This window comes from Tachysurus fulvidraco, chromosome 14 (genome assembly GCF_022655615.1).
Source record: "Tachysurus fulvidraco isolate hzauxx_2018 chromosome 14, HZAU_PFXX_2.0, whole genome shotgun sequence".
NCBI classification, from domain to species: Eukaryota; Metazoa; Chordata; class Actinopteri; order Siluriformes; family Bagridae; genus Tachysurus; species Tachysurus fulvidraco.
The window spans coordinates 12,689,216-12,710,015 of NC_062531.1; the positions used below are offsets into that span (position 1 = coordinate 12,689,216).

General features: G+C 41.2%; 1 protein-coding gene across 5 annotated transcripts in view; it reads left to right on the plus strand.

Annotated features, from left to right (window-relative positions):
- aopep (aminopeptidase O (putative)) overlaps nucleotides 1-20,800 on the plus strand; it is a 72,881-nt gene that overhangs the window by 34,468 nt on the left and 17,613 nt on the right. For all 5 annotated transcript variants that reach the window (XR_003443895.2, XM_027167578.2, XM_027167579.2 and 2 more), the window contains 2 exons: nucleotides 3,835-3,897; nucleotides 5,892-5,975. Coding sequence is in view for 4 of the 5 variants with exons in the window: in XM_027167578.2 (XP_027023379.1) it covers nucleotides 3,835-3,897; nucleotides 5,892-5,975 (147 nt within the window). In the remaining variant the exon portion in view is untranslated. The remainder of the gene's footprint in view (nucleotides 1-3,834; nucleotides 3,898-5,891; nucleotides 5,976-20,800) is intronic.

Here is a 20,800-nt window from a genome sequence, read left to right on the forward strand (position 1 = left end):
TTCGATGCGAAGCCACAAATGTCCCTCTCATCTTCTTGTTCTAGGAGTGTGTACAGTCCCCCTCTGAAAGTACTGAAGCCTCAAGACCAGTTCTTTTATGTTTGTTACACTGAAGACATTTGGGTTTGAGGTCAAAAGATGAATATGAGACAATATTACAGCATATATTTCATGACATTTACATCTAGATAACGTAACGTAGGCTGTAAACTTGTTTGTCTGAAATCACTGGTTCTTCAAGTGGTCAAAAATATTGGAATGTGCACCTGACAGGTGTTTCTTGTTACGCAAGCGTGTCCTGTTAGAATCTTTAAACTGTTAACACCTCTGAACATCTACTCTTGGTGTGAGCTCTGGGTTCCACCTGGGAAGACTGCATTTGTTGTTAAAAAGGATAAACCAGCATGATGACTAGAGAACTGACTATGGGAGGGAAAAAAGCTATTTTAAAGCTGAGGAATGACTAAAAAAAAAAAAAAACAGAGCCATTGCACAAGCAGAAACAAGTTCACAAGCCAATACAACAATTTGGAATGTCCAGAAAAAGAAAGAAAAATGCTGTACTAACAACTACACATCAAACAGGGCAGCTGAGGAAACAAATAGCAGCTGGTGTTAAACAGGAGCTGTGAAGAAAAACCCTACATCAACACCACAGAGCAAGGTGAAAGTATCACAATCCACTGATAGAAGATGATCCTGAGAGCCAAAATATAAAGAGCACACCATAAGGTCAAACACTGATATGCAGTAAGAATCAGAACGCCAGATCGAAATTTGCAAAGAATCCAAAAACCAAGAATTACCAAAATAACAAAAATAACAAACACCAAAGTATGGGGGAATCATCTGCTCATGATCCCAAACCATACTGTACAAGCTCATTGGTAAAGGACGGTGGAGGTAGTGTCATGGCTTGGGCATATTTTAGTGCTTAGTGCCTCTTCTGCTTGTGTGTGGATAATGCTATGCTAATGGTCATGGCAGTGTTTTACAGGCATGCTGTGTGATTGAACCCTGAAGGATGGTTTATGTCTATAATGAAAGCTGTCTTTAGAGCAATAAGGCAGCTATGCAAGCCATCTCTTGTTAACAGGAGCAGTTTACTGCCTAAGAGCTCTGGACTGCACACTGCCTTTCTCCAAATATGCTCCCACTTCACACAAATACCATCGCACACATCTGTACACACTGACTCGCTTTTCTGCCTAGAGTCACAAGTACAGATGCATCAAAACCATGTTTTAGCTCATGTTCTTATTACTTATTTAGCTCTGTTTAATTATCACTGATTTAAAGCATGACCATATAAACACTGAACCTACTAGAATTGCTTTTTATAATGTTAGCAAATAAATAAAGTGCATTTGTTAGCTAGTTTGGATAGTAAATGAGCAGGTTGTGTTTTACTTTAGAAAACCTACAATACAATCCTACAATGTACAATACAACATACTGGAGATCATCTTGTCACTCACCTAGTGTTCCATGTAGACTTTTTCCTCACCTCGCCTGCTGTGTGCTGCTATCAATCACACTCCATTGCACATAGTTTTATGTTCAAGATGTTTATCAGGTTATTTGTATTGTTATTAATACATTGGTTTTGACGGATATACACACACTTGGATTCACATTCTGCAGTTGTATGCTAAACGTGCAACTAATATCTCTAGTATGTGCGTGTTGACACCTTCAGATAAACACAGAAATAGTTTGTTACTTCACTGCCGATCCTTAAAGACTATGAAACTGCTTTCCAACTAGCAGCTTACAATTCATTAGTCCACAACAGAATGGGATTTCCCTAGCCATTGAATTTCTCAACCACTAAATGCCTCTACTTATTATTCTGTCATTTGCCCTAAAGTTATTCTGTAACTACTATGGTTTATTATTCAGTAACTACAGTGATTCTAATAGGAAATGTATGTAGTTACAAGAAAAAGGGATGTTCTGACCAGAGCCAATGACAGGTCCTAGGAGCCAGGGGTCTTTGTGCAGTGATGGATGAGGCTGGTTACTGACTGCAGTTCAGCTCATGTGTCAGAGACCTAATTTGTCACATAGGAGAGGAACTCTCTGTTATTTGCTTTGGTAATAGCTGTAGTAATAAGAGTCATAATAATACATGTTGAATTGAATTGTGAGAGACAGAAAGACTGCTGTTGGTCATTTCCAGATGTTCTGTATTACCCAGGAGCAGTACTGTAGTCAGGTCACTTACCACCTAGGCAGCAGATCTTATGTCCATGTCGAGTGTATGTCTTTATACTCTCACTTCCAAGCCAAAGTCTTTTCATTGCTATTCAGTTTGAGAGCAGGCAAGGACCTGAATGGGGTTATTTTAAATTTAAGAAAAATGATTTACCTGCCTATGTAGGCTTCAAGGCAAAATTCAGTTTAGATTTTTCGCTCCAAAGCTGCAAGTTGGCACAGAAATGTGCAATCTTGAGTCAGGTTACAAGTCAAAAGTAGTTTTGCAAGCCAGCCTGATTGCTTTAGCTAGAGTCTGGTACGTTTCCTCTTTGAACATGCCCACCAATTTCACAGGAAGGAGGAGACCTGCGTTTTAATCAGTCAACAAATGAATTTGCAGCAGGTTATTCCGTTTTAATCATTTCAGACATAACTCTGCAATAAATATGTGATGTGTCTTGCTGTTGAAAGCTCATTGTGCTAAAAAAGTTTCCACAATGGAAACTTATGCACAGTTTGCTCCCACTCTGAAGTGTGGATAACTAATTGGCTTCCAACTTTCAGGATTCTGAAGCTTGTGGCCCGAAGAGTATATTTGGTGTTTTGTGAGCTGTCTGAGCTCAGGGTATATAAATAGAGAATTAAGTTATATGGTATGTACTTAAGCAACTAAGGTCCTAAATTTAGGACTCATGAGTTATACCACTGATTGGAATGGCTAATCTGTGGGATCTGCCAGCCCCTAATCCTTTGTCCACACTGTTCTGCTGTGTATACACACATACACACATTTACACACACATAAGCACACTATTTCACAGATACATCCAGAATTTATTTAAGTGAATATAAGAAGACAAGTATACATAGAGAACCAATTTTATATTGGAAAAGTTCCGTGTGTGTGTGTGTGTATATGTGTATATGTGTGTGTGTGTGTGTGTGTGTGTGGTATTAGGTTGCTTAATTATACTTGTGTGTGTTTGTAAAACAGAGAGAGGTGGAGAGTAAGCGAGTGCTATAGCTCCTCCCCAGGCTGTATAGGAGAAAGCAGTGTTTGATTACAATGAGGTTCTTCTCTCAGACGTGAACTGCTACTGCTGTCTGGCTTTTTTCACTGGATACCAGCTACCACACATCTGTCTCGTCTCTTATTGCCTCTCTTTTGCACTTTCTTTACTCACTTGTGCTTCTCACCTTTTCATTCTCTCTCTCTCTCTCTCTCTCTCTCTCTCTCTCTCTCTCTCTCTCTCTCTCTCTCTCTCTCTCTCTCTTTCTCTTTATTATCTCTCTTCCCTGCCTGTCTTTTCCTTCTCCCTTTTTCCTCCCCCTGTTCTCTCCTCCGCTGGGCTTTTCTCACTCACCCACCGAGTGTGTGTGTGTGTGTGTGAGAGAGAGAGAGAAGAGCAGTGTACTGACTGGCAGAGCAGACTGTAATAAGGTTAAGTGCAGCTTGCGTGAGAGCTTGAAGGAAGGAGAGAGAGAATGAAAGAGAGACAGACCGGACGACTGGAGGAGTGGATCTGAGGAACTGACGCCCTGTTTCAAGTTAATGAGGGAATTTTTCCTTGTCTCTCCCTCTCTGCCTCTTTTTCTTTCCACTGAACATTCTCCTCCTCTCTTCCTTTCCTCCAGTGGCTTGGAGAAGCCAGCTCGACGTGGTCACTCTCTCCACCAGTCGCACAAGTCTCTGAGGAGGTAAGTCCATTCTGATAAGTCATGCTTTTTGTAGTACTGTAGAACAGCAGTTTACCGCTCAGAAAATTTCACATTTCAAGAAGCGTATGTGGTAATAGAGTTTTTAGCCATGTGATTTGTGAAGCCTTTGGTTCATTGTGCTTTTCTTGAGAGGCTTATTTCATATACTATTTGCCAGTGTTTTGAGAATAGTTGTGGCTGGAGCATCACTCAGTGGCTGAAAAGCGAAATCACAGACTCTGTTACTATTTTGGAATGGAGACTGAAAACAGATGCTTTTTCAACTGTGTGTGTGTGGTGCAGGTGACATTTAGCCACTTCATCAAGTGCTCAGTGTTTGGAATGATATTCATTTGTCTGTAACTGTACCTGTTTATTAGTTTGTCTGTGACTGTGACTGTTTTTCATCTGTCTCTGACTCGGACTGTTGGACTCGCAGAGGTAGAGTTTAGCAATATGGTAATATAATATCTGTACTATGATACGTTATCAGCACCAAGCCACTGAGAGTCTCATATGTCAGTACTGACTGACTCCAGTATTACACTTTTTTATCTTCTCTTCTATGATTTTATTATGTAAAATGAAATGTTTTTCAAGCTTTTTTTGTTTTTACTTTGTTAGTTAACCTGAATATCATGATATATTTAGAATATTAAGAAGTGATAATTTTCACATTGCTGACCCTTAATCCAAGACTGAAAGGTGCGTGTATGTGTATGTGTCTGTCTGTATGTGTGCGTGTCTGTATGTGTGTCTGTGTGTGTGCGTGTCTGTATGTGTGCGTGTGTGTGCGTGTCTGTATGTGTGCGTGTCTGTATGTGTGCGTGTCTGTATGTGTGTCTGTGTGTGTGCGTGTCTGTATGTGTGCGTGTGTGTGCGTGTCTGTATGTGTGCGTGTCTGTATGTGTGCGTGTCTGTGTGCGTGTCTGTATGTGTGCGTGTCTGTATGTGTGTCTGTGTGTGCGTGTCTGTATGTGCGTGTCTGTATGTGTGTGTGCGTGTCTGTATGTGCGTGTCTGTATGTGTGTCTGTCTGTGTATGTGCGTGTCTGTATGTGTGTCTGTATGTGTGTCTGTATGTGTGTGTGCGTGTCTGTATGTGTGTCTGTCTGTGTGTGTGCGTGTCTGTATGTGTGCGTGTCTGTATGTGTGTCTGTGTGTGTGCGTGTCTGTATGTGTGTCTGTGTGTGTGTGCGTGTCTGTATGTGTGTCTGTCTGTGTGTGTGCGTGTCTGTATGTGCGTGTCTGTATGTGTGTCTGTATGTGTGTCTGTATGTGTGCGTGCGTGTCTGTCTGTGTGCGTGTCTGTCTGTGTGTGTGTGTCTGTCTGTGTGTCTGTATGTGTGCGTGTCTGTATGTGTGCGTGCGTGTCTGTCTGTGTGTGTGTCTGTCTGTGTGTCTGTATGTGTGCGTGTCTGTCTGTGTATGTGCGTGTCTGTATGTGTGTCTGTATGTGTGTGTGCGTGTCTGTGTGTATGTGTGCGTGTCTGTGTGTCTGTGTGTGTATGTGTGTGTGCGTGTCTGTGTGTGTGTGTGTGTCTATGTGTGTCTATGTGTGCGTGTGCGCGTGTGTGCGTGTCTGTGTGTGTGTGTGTGTCTGTGTGTGCATGTCTGTCTGTCTGTGTGTGCGCGTGTCTGTGTGTGTATGTGTGTGCGTGTCTGTGTGTGTGTGTGCGCGTGTGTGCGTGTGTGCGTGTGTGTGTGTGTGTGTGTGTGTGTGTGTGTGTCTGTCTGTCTGTGTGCGTGTCTGTCTGTGTGTGTGTGTGTCTGTCTGTGTGTGTCTGTGTGTGCGTGTCTGTGTGTGCGTGTGCGTGTGTGTGTGTGCGTGTCTGTGTGTGTCTGTGTGTCTGTGTTTCTAAAAGAGACAGAGACTATTGTGGCTCCATAATCATTACCATTGTACACATTATTATGCATTACCCTTCCCTCTGAGGCATATTATCTATTGAGTATTCTTTGTCTCTTTCTGTCTCTCACTTTACTGCTCTGCAGGTTGTAAAATGGATGCACCTCAGTGGCGGCACCCGAAAGGGCACCAAGCGGAAGAGAGCAGGGCCCAAGGTGAACTTCAAAGAGGTAAGACCCCACCAAGCTGCCTTTGAATAGCTCCTGTGTCGCCCTCACATCCTCCTGTGTCTTATCCTCTTCTGCCTTCTCACAGGGTTTTCCCCTTTTTATTAAGCTAATTGTCCTTAACATCCACCAGCAGAATCTTTTCTCTGCTTGGCTTTACACTTGTTCGTTTGATTTTTGTTTTGTTTTTGTGTTGTGGCACGACATTATCGGATCTGACTTTGTGGATGGTGTAAAGACCTAAAGAGGGAAATGGGGTGGACATTGTTCTTCGCCCATATTTCTCGGCAATGAGGTGCCAGGAAAAGACAGACGAGGACAATCAGTGATTTGAAAACTTGTCCTGAAATGGCTTGGCTGGTCATTCTGCATGACATCATGGGACAGCCGTGACTCAGCTCATTTAATGTTTTCCTGAGGAAGCGTTTAAAATGGCCCTCACCAGTACTGCCTGTTGCTGTGCGTGCGTGCCTACATGCGTGCGTGCGTGCGTGCGTGCGTGTGTGTGTGTGTGTGTGTGTGTGTGTGTGTGTGTGTGGGTGTGTGTGTATGGGCATGCGCATAAGTCTGTTGTTTTACTTTCCACCCTTAAATCTTTTATCCGTTACACATAGTTATGCACAGAGATAAATAAAGTAATCGTTTTGTAGTTGTAACAGAAAACAGTGGGATTTGATGCATACACTTGTATTGCCTTTACAGTAATTGGATTTACCTTGTGCATTACACCTCAGTAGCAGAAATGTGTCTGTGTGTGCGTTTCTGATTGGGCCGTGTTCGAGTTTCAGCAGTGAGGTCATTTCTGTTCTGAGTCTCTGGTCACATTGGTGGTAGGGTTTTGTGTGTGAGGGTGTGTGTGTGTGTGTGTGTGGCTGGAGAATGTGCTAGAACACAATGCCTCTTTACAAACTTGTGTGAGCAGTAAAACACTTGAAAGGAGCATTAGAACACAATGCCTCTTTACAAACTTGTGTGAGCAGTAAAACACTTGAAAGGAGCATTAACAGAAGACTTGTTCACTGTGTTGTGTCAAAAACGTTACACTCAACAATCAGGTATTTCTTGAAGTCTGCACCCTTGAAAATGGCTCTAATGTATGACGCTTGTTTTGGATGAAGTTTTTGGTCGTGTGTACTTTCCACCCTGTAATTTTGATAAAGGACATTCCATTTATCAGTCCAGGGAGAGAATTTTTAGAGATTTGAGCTTGCAGATATCTAGCTCTTTGAAAAGTGTCTGAAAAGCTCAACACACGTCATGTACAATCAACAACACCGGATTCACACCTATATGGCAGGTTGACGTGCTCGCTTCAAGTAACTTCAGAGACATGTGGGATGGGGTTAGAGGGTGGGTTGGTGTGGTGGGTCCATGAAAAAAAGAAAGGCCAATTACAGTCTAGTTGGCTCTGTACAATGGGCCGGGTGGAGAGAAGACGGAGAACGAAAGAGCGATTGTTTGAAGTGCTGCCATAAAAGCCAGCCTGAAAGGAAACACTAGTGACCCCTCTCACACACACACACACACACACACACACACACACACACACACACACACACTACTCCCCCCTTCTTCCTAGTGCCTGCTAACAGAGGACAGCGGGAGCCCCCGAGTCCTCCAGGTGTATTTTATATTACTTATTCACAGACTTCAAACGCAAGTGCCCCATCTCCTGTCTGTACATAAATCAGGTTTTGGGGCCGCTCTTAAACAGAGGAAAGCACAAGGCCCCAGCACACAGCCATTACCCACAGTAATTACATCATTGCTAATTGGTGCTGTCGAGGGCCAGACACCCCCAACCAAACCCGAGACAGAGCTCAGGGTCATTTAAATGTGAAACGAATTTTTTGCCCTGGAAAAGAGTTTTATTGCCTCTTTTAGAGAGTGGGTGTGCATGAGCGGAAATGTGTAGTGAAAGAGGTTTGCTGTGGCGTATTAGGTACACTTAAGTGCTAATGAGATTCATTTTGCTTAATTTTCTTCTACATTAGGGAGAGCATTTCTCTGCACTCGCTAATTTTGAGAGAGAGAGAGAGCGAGACTGAGTGTGTGTGTGTGTGTGAGAGAGAGAGAGAGAGAGAGAGAGAGAGAGAGAGAGAGAGAGAGACACACACACAGAGTGAGAAAGAGAGAGAGACACAGAGTGAGAAAGAGAGAGAGACACAGAGTGAGAAAGAGAGAGAGACACAGTGAGAGAGAGAGAGACACACACAGTGAGAGAGAGAGACACACACACACAGAGAGAGACACAGAGTGAGAAAGAGAGAGAGAGACACACACAGTGAGAGAGAGACACACAGAGTGAGTGAGAGACAGAGAGACAGAGAGAGAGACACACACACAGAGTGAGAGAGAGACAGAGTGAGTGAGAGAGAGAGACAGAGTGAGTGAGAGAGAGACAGAGTGAGTGAGAGAGAGAGACAGAGTAAGTGAGAGAGAGAGACAGAGTAAGTGAGAGAGAGACACACAGAGTGAGTGAGAGAGAGAGAGAGACACACAGAGTGAGTGAGAGAGAGACACACAGAGTGAGAGAGAGTGAGACACACAGAGTGAGAGAGAGAGAGACACACAGAGTGAGTGAGAGAGAGACACACACAGAGTGAGTGAGAGAGAGAGAGACACACAGAGTAAGTGAGAGAGAGAGACACACAGAGTGAGTGAGAGAGAGACACACACAGAGTGAGTGAGAGAGAGACACATAGAGTAAGTGAGAGAGAGAGAGACACACAGAGTAAGTGAGAGAGAGAGAGAGAGACACAGTGAGTGAGAGAGAGAGACACACACAGAGTGAGTGAGAGAGAGACACACACAGAGTGAGTGAGAGAGAGAGAGACACAGAGTAAGTGTGAGAGAGAGAGAGAGAGAGTAAGTGAGAGAGAGAGACACACAGAGTAAGTGAGAGAGAGACACACACAGAGTGAGTGAGAGAGAGAGACACACACAGAGTGAGTGAGAGAGAGAGAGACACACACAGAGTGAGTGAGAGAGAGACACACACACAGAGTAAGTGAGAGAGAGAGAGATACAGAGTGAGTGAGAGAGAGAGAGACACAGAGTAAGTGAGAGAGAGAGACACACACAGAGTAAGTGAGAGAGAGACACACACAGAGTGAGTGAGAGAGAGAGAGACACAGAGTGAGTGAGAGAGAGAGAGACACAGAGTGAGTGAGAGAGAGAGAGACACAGAGCGAGTGAGAGAGAGAGAGACACAGAGCGAGTGAGAGAGAGAGACACAGAGCGAGTGAGAGAGAGAGAGACACAGAGCGAGTGAGAGAGAGAGAGACACAGAGCGAGTGAGAGAGAGAGAGACACAGAGCGAGTGAGAGAGAGAGAGACACAGAGCGAGTGAGAGAGAGAGAGACACAGAGCGAGTGAGAGAGAGAGAGACAGAGTGAGTGAGAGAGAGACACACACAGTAAGTGAGAGAGAGAGACACACAGAGCGAGAGAGAGAGAGACACAGAGCGAGTGAGAGAGAGAGACACACACAGTAAGTGAGGGAGAGAGACACAGAGCGAGTGAGAGAGAGAGAGACACAGAGCGAGTGAGAGAGAGAGAGAGACACAGAGCGAGTGAGAGAGAGAGAGACACAGAGCGAGTGAGAGAGAGAGAGACACAGAGCGAGTGAGAGAGAGAGAGACACAGAGCGAGTGAGAGAGAGAGAGACACAGAGCGAGTGAGAGAGAGAGAGACAGAGTGAGTGAGAGAGAGAGACACAGAGCGAGTGAGAGAGAGACACACACAGTAAGTGAGAGAGAGAGACACACAGAGCGAGAGAGAGAGAGACACAGAGCGAGTGAGAGAGAGAGACACACACAGTAAGTGAGGGAGAGAGACACAGAGCGAGTGAGAGAGAGAGAGAGACACAGAGCGAGTGAGAGAGAGAGAGACAGAGCGAGTGAGAGAGAGAGACACAGAGCGAGAGAGAGAGACACACACAGTAAGTGAGAGAGAGAGAGACACAGAGCGAGTGAGAGAGAGAGAGACACAGAGCGAGAGAGAGAGACACACACAGTAAGTGAGAGAGAGAGAGACACAGAGCGAGTGAGAGAGAGAGACACAGAGCGAGAGAGAGAGACACACATTCCAACATTTTCCTGTCTCCTATTCCATCACTGCATGGAATGAAATAAAAATGAACATGTACACTATCAGCATTAAGTCATCAGTTTTCTGTTTGATAATATGTGCTCTATCTGGTCCATTAGCTAATGGATAACTGGAAATTCAAATTAAAGAGGAAGCTTCTCACCCGTTTGAGGTTTACATTTTGTGAAATCCCTTTCGGTTCACACAGTGCAGAGGCTGAGAATAAAAAGTTTCATTTTTATGTGTTATTTTCCTGTCCTTAACCCCTTTGACTAAAATCAATCTGTCTGTGGCACCAGAGATTTTCCTATTTGTTTCATCGTTACTAAAGTTTAAGTTTTTGAGTATTACTGAGTTTCTGAAGAATAAACTGAGAGTTTGTAGGAGGTAAAACGCAGAAGGGATCTCAGTTCCAGTCTTGCTCTCATCATACAGTACCTCACAGAAGGCCTGATCAGTACCTCACGAGGTGTATGCACTAAGGACTAAAGATTAGGACATAGTTTTAGTGGGTTAATACATTAGAGGCTTGTTAAATGTGAGTATAAAATAATGTTTAAAAAAAGCACTTGGAGTAAAATTAGTGTGTTCAGTGCTTGTGTTTGATTAAGATTGACTAATAGAATTTGGAGATGGACACCAAAAGAATGAATCAGTGCTTTTGCCATGTTGGTTTTGTCCATTCAGCCAAGGCTGATTTTACCTGCCGTGTGTAGACTCTGGATGTAACAGAGCACAAAATGTATTATTCAGAATAAGCAGTAGGAACACAAATAGAGATACAAATACTTAGGTGCAGTATTTATTTTTTTTTTATTATTATTATTTTAAAATGTATTAATTAAATATTTTTTGTTTTAATGATCATTTATTTATTTTATCGTAAGTTTTCCAGTAAAGTTCATAGGACCTCTAGTTGAGATAAGAGATTTGCACCAGGTCTGGAATCCCACAGGACTTTATTATTCAAATATTATTAGTTGGCTTTGTTTTTAACTATAAATAACAGTTGCTTGATTTTTGGAAATATGTTGTTTTTAAAAGTCGGTTCCTTACCCAGTCACATGAGACTGATTTATGAAGTTGAGCAGCTGAGGATTTGCAGAAGTTCAGCAGTGAATAAAATCATGTTCTGCAACTGTGTATTGTTAAAAGATTTAAAGTTTTAAAAAAATGACATAGAATCGAGTGACTTTTGTTTCATTTCACTATGTTCTGCATCAGCTGATATGGTTAAGCCTCTTGACTAGTTATTCCCAGCAGCCCACCTCTTTGTAGACCACACACACTTTCAGTTTAAATATAAATGTATAGATAGATAGATAGATAGATAGATAGATAGATAGATAGATAGATAGATAGATAGATAGATAGATAGATAGATAGATCCATCCATCCCTTCCTCCACCCCTCCAACCATCCCTCCACCCCTCCCTCCATCCATCCCTCCCTTCCTCCATCGCTCTATCCATCCCTCCCTCCCTCCCTCCCTCCCTCCGGGAAATTCACAAATTCCAGCTATATCCAAATAGAGGGAACACAAATATTCTGAGCACAAAACAGATGGAGATGATGGCAGTTATATTTGGATATTTGGTTATTATTGGAGTGTATATTTATATATCATTTTATTATCAGGATTTGTTTTATTTGATTTATTTGTTCTGCAAACATTGTACATCTGTGTCGCTTTAGTACATTAACAATATATAGATTTGTATTTGTCAGAAACACAAAATTCAGCTTCATATGGTTACTCGAACTTAAGTATCCAATCTGACACACAGACCTGCTGACTTGAAGAACCTCCCATTTCATGTTGCTGTATTCATTACAGGTTGCAGTTGTTGCCTTAGATGTTTTTGTAACGTTTGATATTCAATGTTGTTTGTACACTGTGTGTTGTATATTTTGGGTTTTTTTCTCTTTGCTGCCCTTTTGCTGCAGAAACATATATCCAGTAAATCTGTTTTCCTCTCCCCGTCTCTGCCTCACGTCTGTTTTCTCCTTGTCTGAGTGGCTAAATCTGATTTATGAAGAGGAGAGGAAATGGACATACGGCCCCTGTGGTTCTCTCAAAAGCTTCACAGAGATGTGCACTGAGTCAGACACTGTAGATATTGTGTGTATGTGTGTGTGTGTGTGTGTGTGTGTGTGTGTGTGTGTGTGTGTGTGTGTGTGCGTGTGTGTGTGTGTGTGTGTGTGTACATATATGGGGCTATGTGTGAGAAACAGAACACCCTGCTTGCATGAGGCATGTTGCGTGTTTAACCGTGTATGTGCGTGTGTGTGTACAGAGAAAAGTGCAATACAGGACACTATGCTTGCTTAGGCAAGTTGCATGTTTTGTTTGTGTGTGTCTTTGTGTAGGAACGGTCCAGAGACTGTGATGAAATAGAGAGTCATGTGAAGGGCAGGAGCTGCTGAGTGAAAAAAATGCTGGAAAGAATATGCCATGAAGTCATGTGCTTTTTGTTGTACACACACACTACATGCACGTTACACTCTACATTCCTCATATAAGAGTGAGTTTAGGCAAAATGCAATCATTTAACCAGCTAAAGACATGTTATGCTTATATATGTTTTTTTTAATTTTCTTTTGATGATAATCTCTTGAATCTGATAATACTAATAAGATTTAAATAGAAAGATTTGTACCAACTGGCAGAAAGGAAATGTATTAATCAGGATGGATGTAAAGAATTTCATGAGTTCATGATGGAACACAATCACAATGTACTGTAGGTTACAGAAACTAAAAATCAAGCTGCACTTATATTTTTGCACCTTTTGAATCTATATCTAATAGGTACATAGAATGTGTATGTGTATGTGTGTGTAGAAAGAAATACCAGATGTATGTTACTTTGGATGGACTCACACACCACAAGCACATCATAATTTTGTACCTATATAATGATCTCATAGGAATAATGTGTTAAAATAGAAAGCAAGATGGCGTGCATTAATTAAAATTAGAGATATAAATGAATTTGAGCTGTATGAAAGAGTGATATCTTTACATCAGGTTCACACATGGCTTCCTCTTTCAGTGACACTTGAAGACCAAACTGCTACTGAGAGACAAACACAAATTAGTCTGGCGTCTTCTCTGTGTGGAATTGTGTGGTATATGGTGTCCAATTCCAATCACTATTCTTTAATGGCTCACATCACCGATCTGACTCTCTTTCAACGCCTGAGCTGTTTTTCTGAATTTTCCAGGCCTCCAGTGGGAGATTTAGGTGGCTTTTAGTGTGAGTTCTTTCCTCAAAGTGATGAAAGAAATAACAGAAAGAAATCATGGTATCATTTTGATCCCATCCGTGTTTGTCTTTTTCGCACAAACCGAACAGACGTCAGCCAGGAAATATACAGTCACATACAGCATTAACCGATTATGCATGTCGCCCCCCTTCTTGCACTGCCGTTCAACACCAAAACTCCAGCTGGTTTCGAGTAAAGTAGCAATTTGTGAGTAAGTGCTCCCTCATAAATGTGCAGTAGCCCATAGTGGTCAATCAAATTGCCGGTTTTTCCCCCTGATGTCTAGCTCATTTGAAGGGGCCTCGTCTGGTGGGGAAATGAAATCATTGCTCCCACAATAAAAAAAAAGAACCTATGCTCTGGTGAACTCAGCCATAAGTTCTTTCCCTACTAAACACAACTTGAAAACATCTGTCAGATGTAGAGACTAAGGGTTGTGTTTTTTGGTAATGAGCGAAGGAGGCGGTGACTCCCACAGACGTCTCTGATGCTATTAAACTTGATCTGGGCGCTCCTCTTTCTTCACGCCTCCTTCTCCATCTTGGAAGGTCTATGGGATAAACTTGTAAAGCCAGCGGCAGTGATGGCCATCCCTTTAATGTACAAGTCTGGTACCACTGTGTCTGAGTGAGTCTAAACTTTTCTGAAGGCTTTTCTTTCTCCAGTGTTGCAAGGATGGATCAATTTGGGACCGTTTCAACTGCTGTACTTCCCTTTCAAGGGGGAAAACTGTGATTGCTCTAGATGTTATTCAGCTCTGCATGTGATTTTAAAAAAGGAGCAGTTAAAGCTCTTTCTCAGTAAATGTACTGTTTGGCTGAGTGGGTGCTAAATTTGACAGGTTCTTCACAGACATATCACATTCCTCTCTTTGCTAGCTTGCTATGATCATCATTTTAATTAAGGACTCAGGGACCTACATACAGAGCCAAAGCACAGAGCGTTCAGTAAATGTATAGTTTACGCTTTGATAATTACGTTTATTAGTCATGTGGTTGGACTTTGGAATCAAGGCCGTATTACAGCTAACGTTTTACAGCTAAACAAACATCTTTTGTAGCTTATTTTCACAGTTGAAATATAAACATATGGTCAGATTGTGGATAACACCAACTGAAGGGCCAAAGAGGAGGGTGGTGATAGTTCAAAAGCCTGACAACTTGCCTAATGACATAAAACCCAAAGTTTAACAGCCCCTGCTGAAGATTGCTGCGTTTGTACCCTTGTTAATGAACCCTGAATTTGTTCCAGTGGGAATCTGTTTAAATAAAAAATAGATTTAAACAAAGAAATTCCAGGTGGGAAAAAGATGAATATGGCAGGAAGTAATATGGAAATGTGTGTGGCAGCTGACTTGAAGTTTATCCACAGAAGGAAACGCATAATATAAGGAACTCAGAGGTGATTGCTTTAAGACTAGTCTTAAAGCAATCACCTCTGAGTTCCTTATATTATGCGTTTCCTTCTGTGGAAATTTCATTACAATTTGCCAATGAAATGTTTACCTGTGTGTCAACATTACTCATCTCTTTTGGTAAAAGTCAATATTTTCTTAGGTGAACAGTGCGCTGTGTGTGAACAATCGTCTTTTGAATCTTTCGACACAACACAGAGAAATTCAGACACAGTGTGCTTATTGGGATTCTCTTGCAGTACAAGCAAGAGATGTACAGTATGTTTTAATCGTCTAATATCGTATAATTTAATTTCAGTCATATATATATATATATATATATATATATATATATATATATATATATATATACACACACACGTGTGTGTTTGTGATATATATATATATATATGACTGAAATTATGTTTTTTATATATATATATATACGTGTGTGTTTGTGATATATATATATATATATGGTCTATATTTGTCATATTTATATTTTGGTGGAGACTGTGAGGTAATTAAATTTGGAAATATATATTGAAGTAAATTTTCAATATACCCGCTGCAGCTTATCACCTTATAAAACACGCCTTCCAACAACACCACATTGATTGAACTGTTTAAAATAGGGCAGAAATCCACAGCGCAAAGATTCTACTGGATAAAAATGGCATTAGTAATTTTAGGCCTTCTGCCAGGCCGTATCAGATTGGATTGGCAGCACTTTATTTGGGTCTAAAATGCACAGGGGTCTGAAAGAGGGGGCATCACTGGTCTGGGCAGAAATAGCAGGAAGGCTTATTCAGTGGATTCTGGGGTAGGTGGATAACTGTAATCAACAGTGTGTGCACAGAAAAAATGTGGAGAAAACACAAGTAAATGTATGTGCACATGTACAAATTAAAGATGGTTATTCCAGTCTCAGCTTAGTCCAGGTTAATGTTCTGTATTGCACACTGAAGGTTTAGTCGAGATGCCAATAACATAAGATCCATTTCAATGAAGAAGCTCCTTTGTCAAGTTTCTCTTCAGCATCATATAAACCCATAAAGAACCCTTTTTTCTAGCAGAGTATGTGAATATCAAATAAATCACTCCTGAAACGAGGTCAGCAGTAGTTAATTTCTTTCTGGACTCTGACTACACATAACCCAGTACCAGCCCTTATTCATTAAAGTTGCTAGAAAAGAATGTAGATTTGAGCCACAGCATGACAGAAATATATCATTGTCTAAAACAAGCTGTGATCTTCAGCGGCATGGATGCAAGCTCACTAGTACTATGACATGTACATGTCATATACCTACTTAAAACAACCCAGTTTAAGCTCAAATAAATTTACAGACCCTCTTTTGTACAGATTTTGCCACAGTGAGCAAAAAAAACAGGATGCTTTCAGTCGACTATTAAGATTTGAGGAAAACCCAAGGAAAGGAAAAGTACAGTTCAGTGAAGGTCTGTCAGAGATGCAGATGAAGCAATTTGTGGAATATAAAGCCCATTAGCTATATTTTAGGTTTGTGAGGTTCATGTGTTCTTGTGTGTTTTTTCTTAGTCTACTTTCTATACTTGCTGTACACATTAATCATACTATAAATCAAGCAGTTTTTCAGGTTGTAAAATTGCTTTGCCTGTATTTTCATGCTCTCTGAGCACATATTTGATTATACAGATATGCCAAAGACGAAACCTAAAGATTATAAAAGAAAACTGATTGTGGTACACTTGCTTTACCCTCAGATTTGACTGTATGCAGCTTTGCTTAATGCAGGTCAGTAAGTATATACAACACGGCCAGTAAACTCAGAACGGGAAGATTCAAGAGAACAGATAAGGACAGTGCCAAGGTGTGGTGTCCTATCTCTTTATCTCTCTGCCCTTCCACCTACTTGTCACTTCTTCTTTCTGTGACCTTTCCTAGCAGAGAACTATGAAAAAGAAAGAAATGAACTTTATCGTGAGGTCTACCATCTCCCGCTGCTTATTTCGCATGAACTTATTGAAGCACACTTGGGAGAAATCTTTTAGCTTGTGCAGTAATCATCTCACAGCAGAAAAAGTTTAAGAAGCACTGCTGTTGGCTACCAGTCTGGGCTCCTGAGACAGAGCCAGTCAAAGTGAAGCGTAATTTACAGTTTGTGTTTCTTAGAGGGCTCTCAGTGGGACGCTCTGCCATGCGGCTCAGTGAGTGTGTGTAGTTGAGTCTTAGCCTATATGGCTTCTCTAAACTCCTAAGAGAATAACTGCTTTCTCTTTCGTATAATAAGAAACAATTTGGTGATGTTATGATTTAATGTTCCTCTTAGCCTTTGAGATTGAAGGAATCTCCAGAGAGTCGGATGGATTTACAGGTATTAATGCCTGGTCATAACCGGAAATTCTCTTCAGCATCTGAAATCTTATTATGTATTCTTGGAAATTGGTCTGTTCCATGTTTATATTACGTGTGTGAGTGAAATCTTGCTTCACTGTACGTGTGTTTGTTCAGGTTTCACACTTTTACCTTTGTTCACAGGATTGTTTTTGACTAGAGGTTCAGCCAAGCATGGCGGCAGGAGGGAGGGAGTGTGTGTGTGTGTGTGTGTGTGTGTGGGAGAGAGAAAGAGAGAGATCTGGGTCGCATACCTCTGTCAGACCTAGGTCTAATCCAGGTTCAGGAGCAGGGTTAAAGAAACGACAGTCCATCTTCATAGCACAGCAGCTCATTCTCATAACACGTCATGCTAGGGTGTAGTGAGGTGGCGGCCTGGCGGATTGAAGCAGGCTTTTAGCAGAGACTGATACAATCTCCGAGGCCGGTTCAAGGGGCTGCATTTGGATGTGTTTATTTAGACTGCACCCCTATCTTGCCAATGTACCCTGACTTAACCTTAATTTTTTTTTCCATGAAAAACCTGTCTAAGATAAGCAGGCTACCAGGCTGGGCTATAATAATAATATATTTTGTTTATAGCACATACCCTCTGTAAATTTTAGTTTATAGTAATAGACATCTGTATATTATGTTCATAGCACATATACAGTGTATTCATCTGTATATTATATTCACAGAATATATATATATATTCATCTGTACATTATATTCATAGTACATATATATTCATTTGTATATTATATCTATAGAACATACATATCTGTAAATTACTGTTTATAGTATTAACCATATTTGTTCAAAGTATGCACACAACTGTAAATCACACCATATTACCACTTACTTAACTTATTTAAATCTTGTACAAACTGTATATCCTGCACTTGCTACTATTGCACTCTGGTTAGACCTAAACTGCATTTTGTTGCCTTGTACTTGTACATGTGTAATGACGATAAAGTTGAATCTAATCTAATTCTAATTTCAAGGTAATGTTGAAGTCTCAGTGTGGGACATATTAACAGTAAGAAGGAAATATTGATTTATATTCTTTTGTCAGTAATCCACACTATTCCTACATCACTAAATTGCACATGAATATTATTCCATTCACTGCTGATCTCTGTGATTAATTGACTTGATTAAATTTAATAATAAAACCTGAACGTGACCTGTGTGAGAGTGGGCCAGCAGCCCAATTTATTAGTGTCTAAAAACAGAACAGCATCTTGAAAACTTAAAAAGCCACCTGTAAATAACCTTGTTGATAACATCCAGAGCTGCAGAACTGTATCTTTTTTGACACAGTCTCTGATACGTGTGCCAGTTCTGTTTGGGTCTGCTCTGTTTCAGATTATTTGCCTCTCCTTCTGCGTTGTCTCGTAGTACGTATACATGTCACAGCCTTTTTGATGCTCTTTTAAGCAGGTATTATCAAAGCTACTTTCAACAGGTGTCCCTTGCTAGATATATCTCTGTTCCTTTGATGTCTTCCGTACGTCCATCCCCTCCGTGTTCACCAGTCCATCATAATTTGAGAAACGCACTCATACGTTTGTGCTGTTTTATGTGTGTTCTCTGAGCACCTGCAACCCAACTTTCCTGCTTTGAACATGCTTTACTTAAACTGGCTGTGCTGAAGCGATGCTTCTCTCAAAGCTCAGCTCCGTGCTGTTTGTGTTTGTCAGCCGCTTTGGTGATATTAGACACAAATGGCCCTTTTGTGACACAAAAACTGGCCTTTATGTGCCGGTGTCATTGTGCATTAAGATCAACATTTCTCTCCCTTCCTCCCTCCCTCTCACTCCACTCCAGAGGATAAAAGGTGTCTTTGAGAGACACACTCCCATCCCGTGGTCCGTGGCGAGGTGTTGATTGGCAGAAATTAATTAAACGTCTTCAGCGTGATGTGTGTGGTGTGATACAGTTAAAAAGCACTATTTTGTTATCTATCTGTTGCCAGTATGATTCAGGATAAACACTAGAGCTACAAATGATTTATTTGATCACATCAGTGATATCTTGGAACTCGTTTCCACAGAAAACCTAAAAGCAGCTTTGTCACGTGATTCAAGGTCACTGTAATGTTACTAGTTAGAACAGCTGGAGGTGGACTTAACAGATCTGTCGTGTATATTATCTGGTGCTTATATATCGGTGCTGTTTGTTGTCTCAGCTGCAGGACATTTCACAGACAGACCTCTTGATTGCTCTGCTTTTAACTCTACAGGCTAAGGCTTTTAGACAGGATACAGGATCTGGAAGGCTCTGGAAGCTTAATCTGTGGTTGGGGCAAATCATAGATTCCATTTATGAAAATTGGTGGTCTGCTTCTGGTTTGAAGCAGTGTCTGCTAATGCAGTTACTGAAATTGACATTAGGACAGGAAAAGTATGTTGCAGAATACCTTTTAGATAGACTCTTAGTTAATCTTCATTAGATATAGTGTTTGAAATTACAAAGAGGCTATATAAGGGAGTAGCGTGTTTCGATGTAGACTGACGTTGTTCTTGATTGCAGGGTTCTGAAGAAAGGCCATGCAATTATCTTGTAGAAATTCAGGTCTGATTAATGTACACAGCCGGCAACAGCGTAAACTAATCAGAGGTAGATTTAATGACTATTTAGGTTTTACATTCACTATGTTTTTAAAGTGGTAAGATGGCATGTGGCATTTCAAACAACTAGTGTTCTGCATATGGTGCATATCCAGTCTGAAGCCTGATCTATCCTTCTTTCTGAATGAACTTCTAAAAAAAAAAAAAAAAAAAAAAGGTGAAAAAATGTTCTGAAGTAAAACTAGATGCTCACTAGGTTTAGGAGGATATATGATTAAAGTCCAGAAACCTCAGATAATGCCAACAATGGCTGCTAATATCTCATTATATGGCACAATTTTGTATAATCTTGCTCAGTTGAGGCAACAAAAACAATAGGGACATCCTCATCTCTATTAAAGTGTGCCACCATTATATTTAAATAGACAACAAAATGTTTACTTAAGGGGGGCACGGTGGCTTAGTGCTTAGCACGTTCCCCTCACACCTCCAGGGTTGGGGGTTCGATTCCCGCCTCCACCTTGTGTGTGTGGAGTTACACCGGTCCAAAGACATGCATGGTAGGTTGAATGGCATCTCTGGAAAATTGTCTGTAGTGTGTGAGTGAATGAGAGTGTGTGTGTGTGCCCTGCGATGAGTTGGCACTCCGTCCAGGGTGTATCCTGCCTTGACGCCTGAGATAGGCACAGGCTCCCCGTGACCCGAGAAGTTCGGGTAAGCGGTAGAAAATGAATGAATGAATGAATGTTTACTTGAACCTGTTAATCCTTGCTTTTCACTCTCCACACAACCTGCTGTGGTTTACTCATCATCTAAGATCATTATACTTCTCTGAAGTACCACAAACACTTTCCAAAGTTCTTTATACATTCTGTTTTTAGAAACACTTCAGATGATACAGAAATTTCATGTCAGAGTGATGAGTGATTGAATGCTTACATAATGCTGACTCATGCTATATCAGCTTGCATATAGATGTCAGTAAAAGCCTTTGGTTCCTGCATGAAATAAAAAAGCATTTAGCTGTTTTGCATGTTTTTCTTAACGATCCACCTCCATTAGCCTTCATTTCTCTCCACCGGAGGACGTTGTCTTTTACCTTCTCTGCACACACAGGCTAATGCTTCGAAATCAGACAGA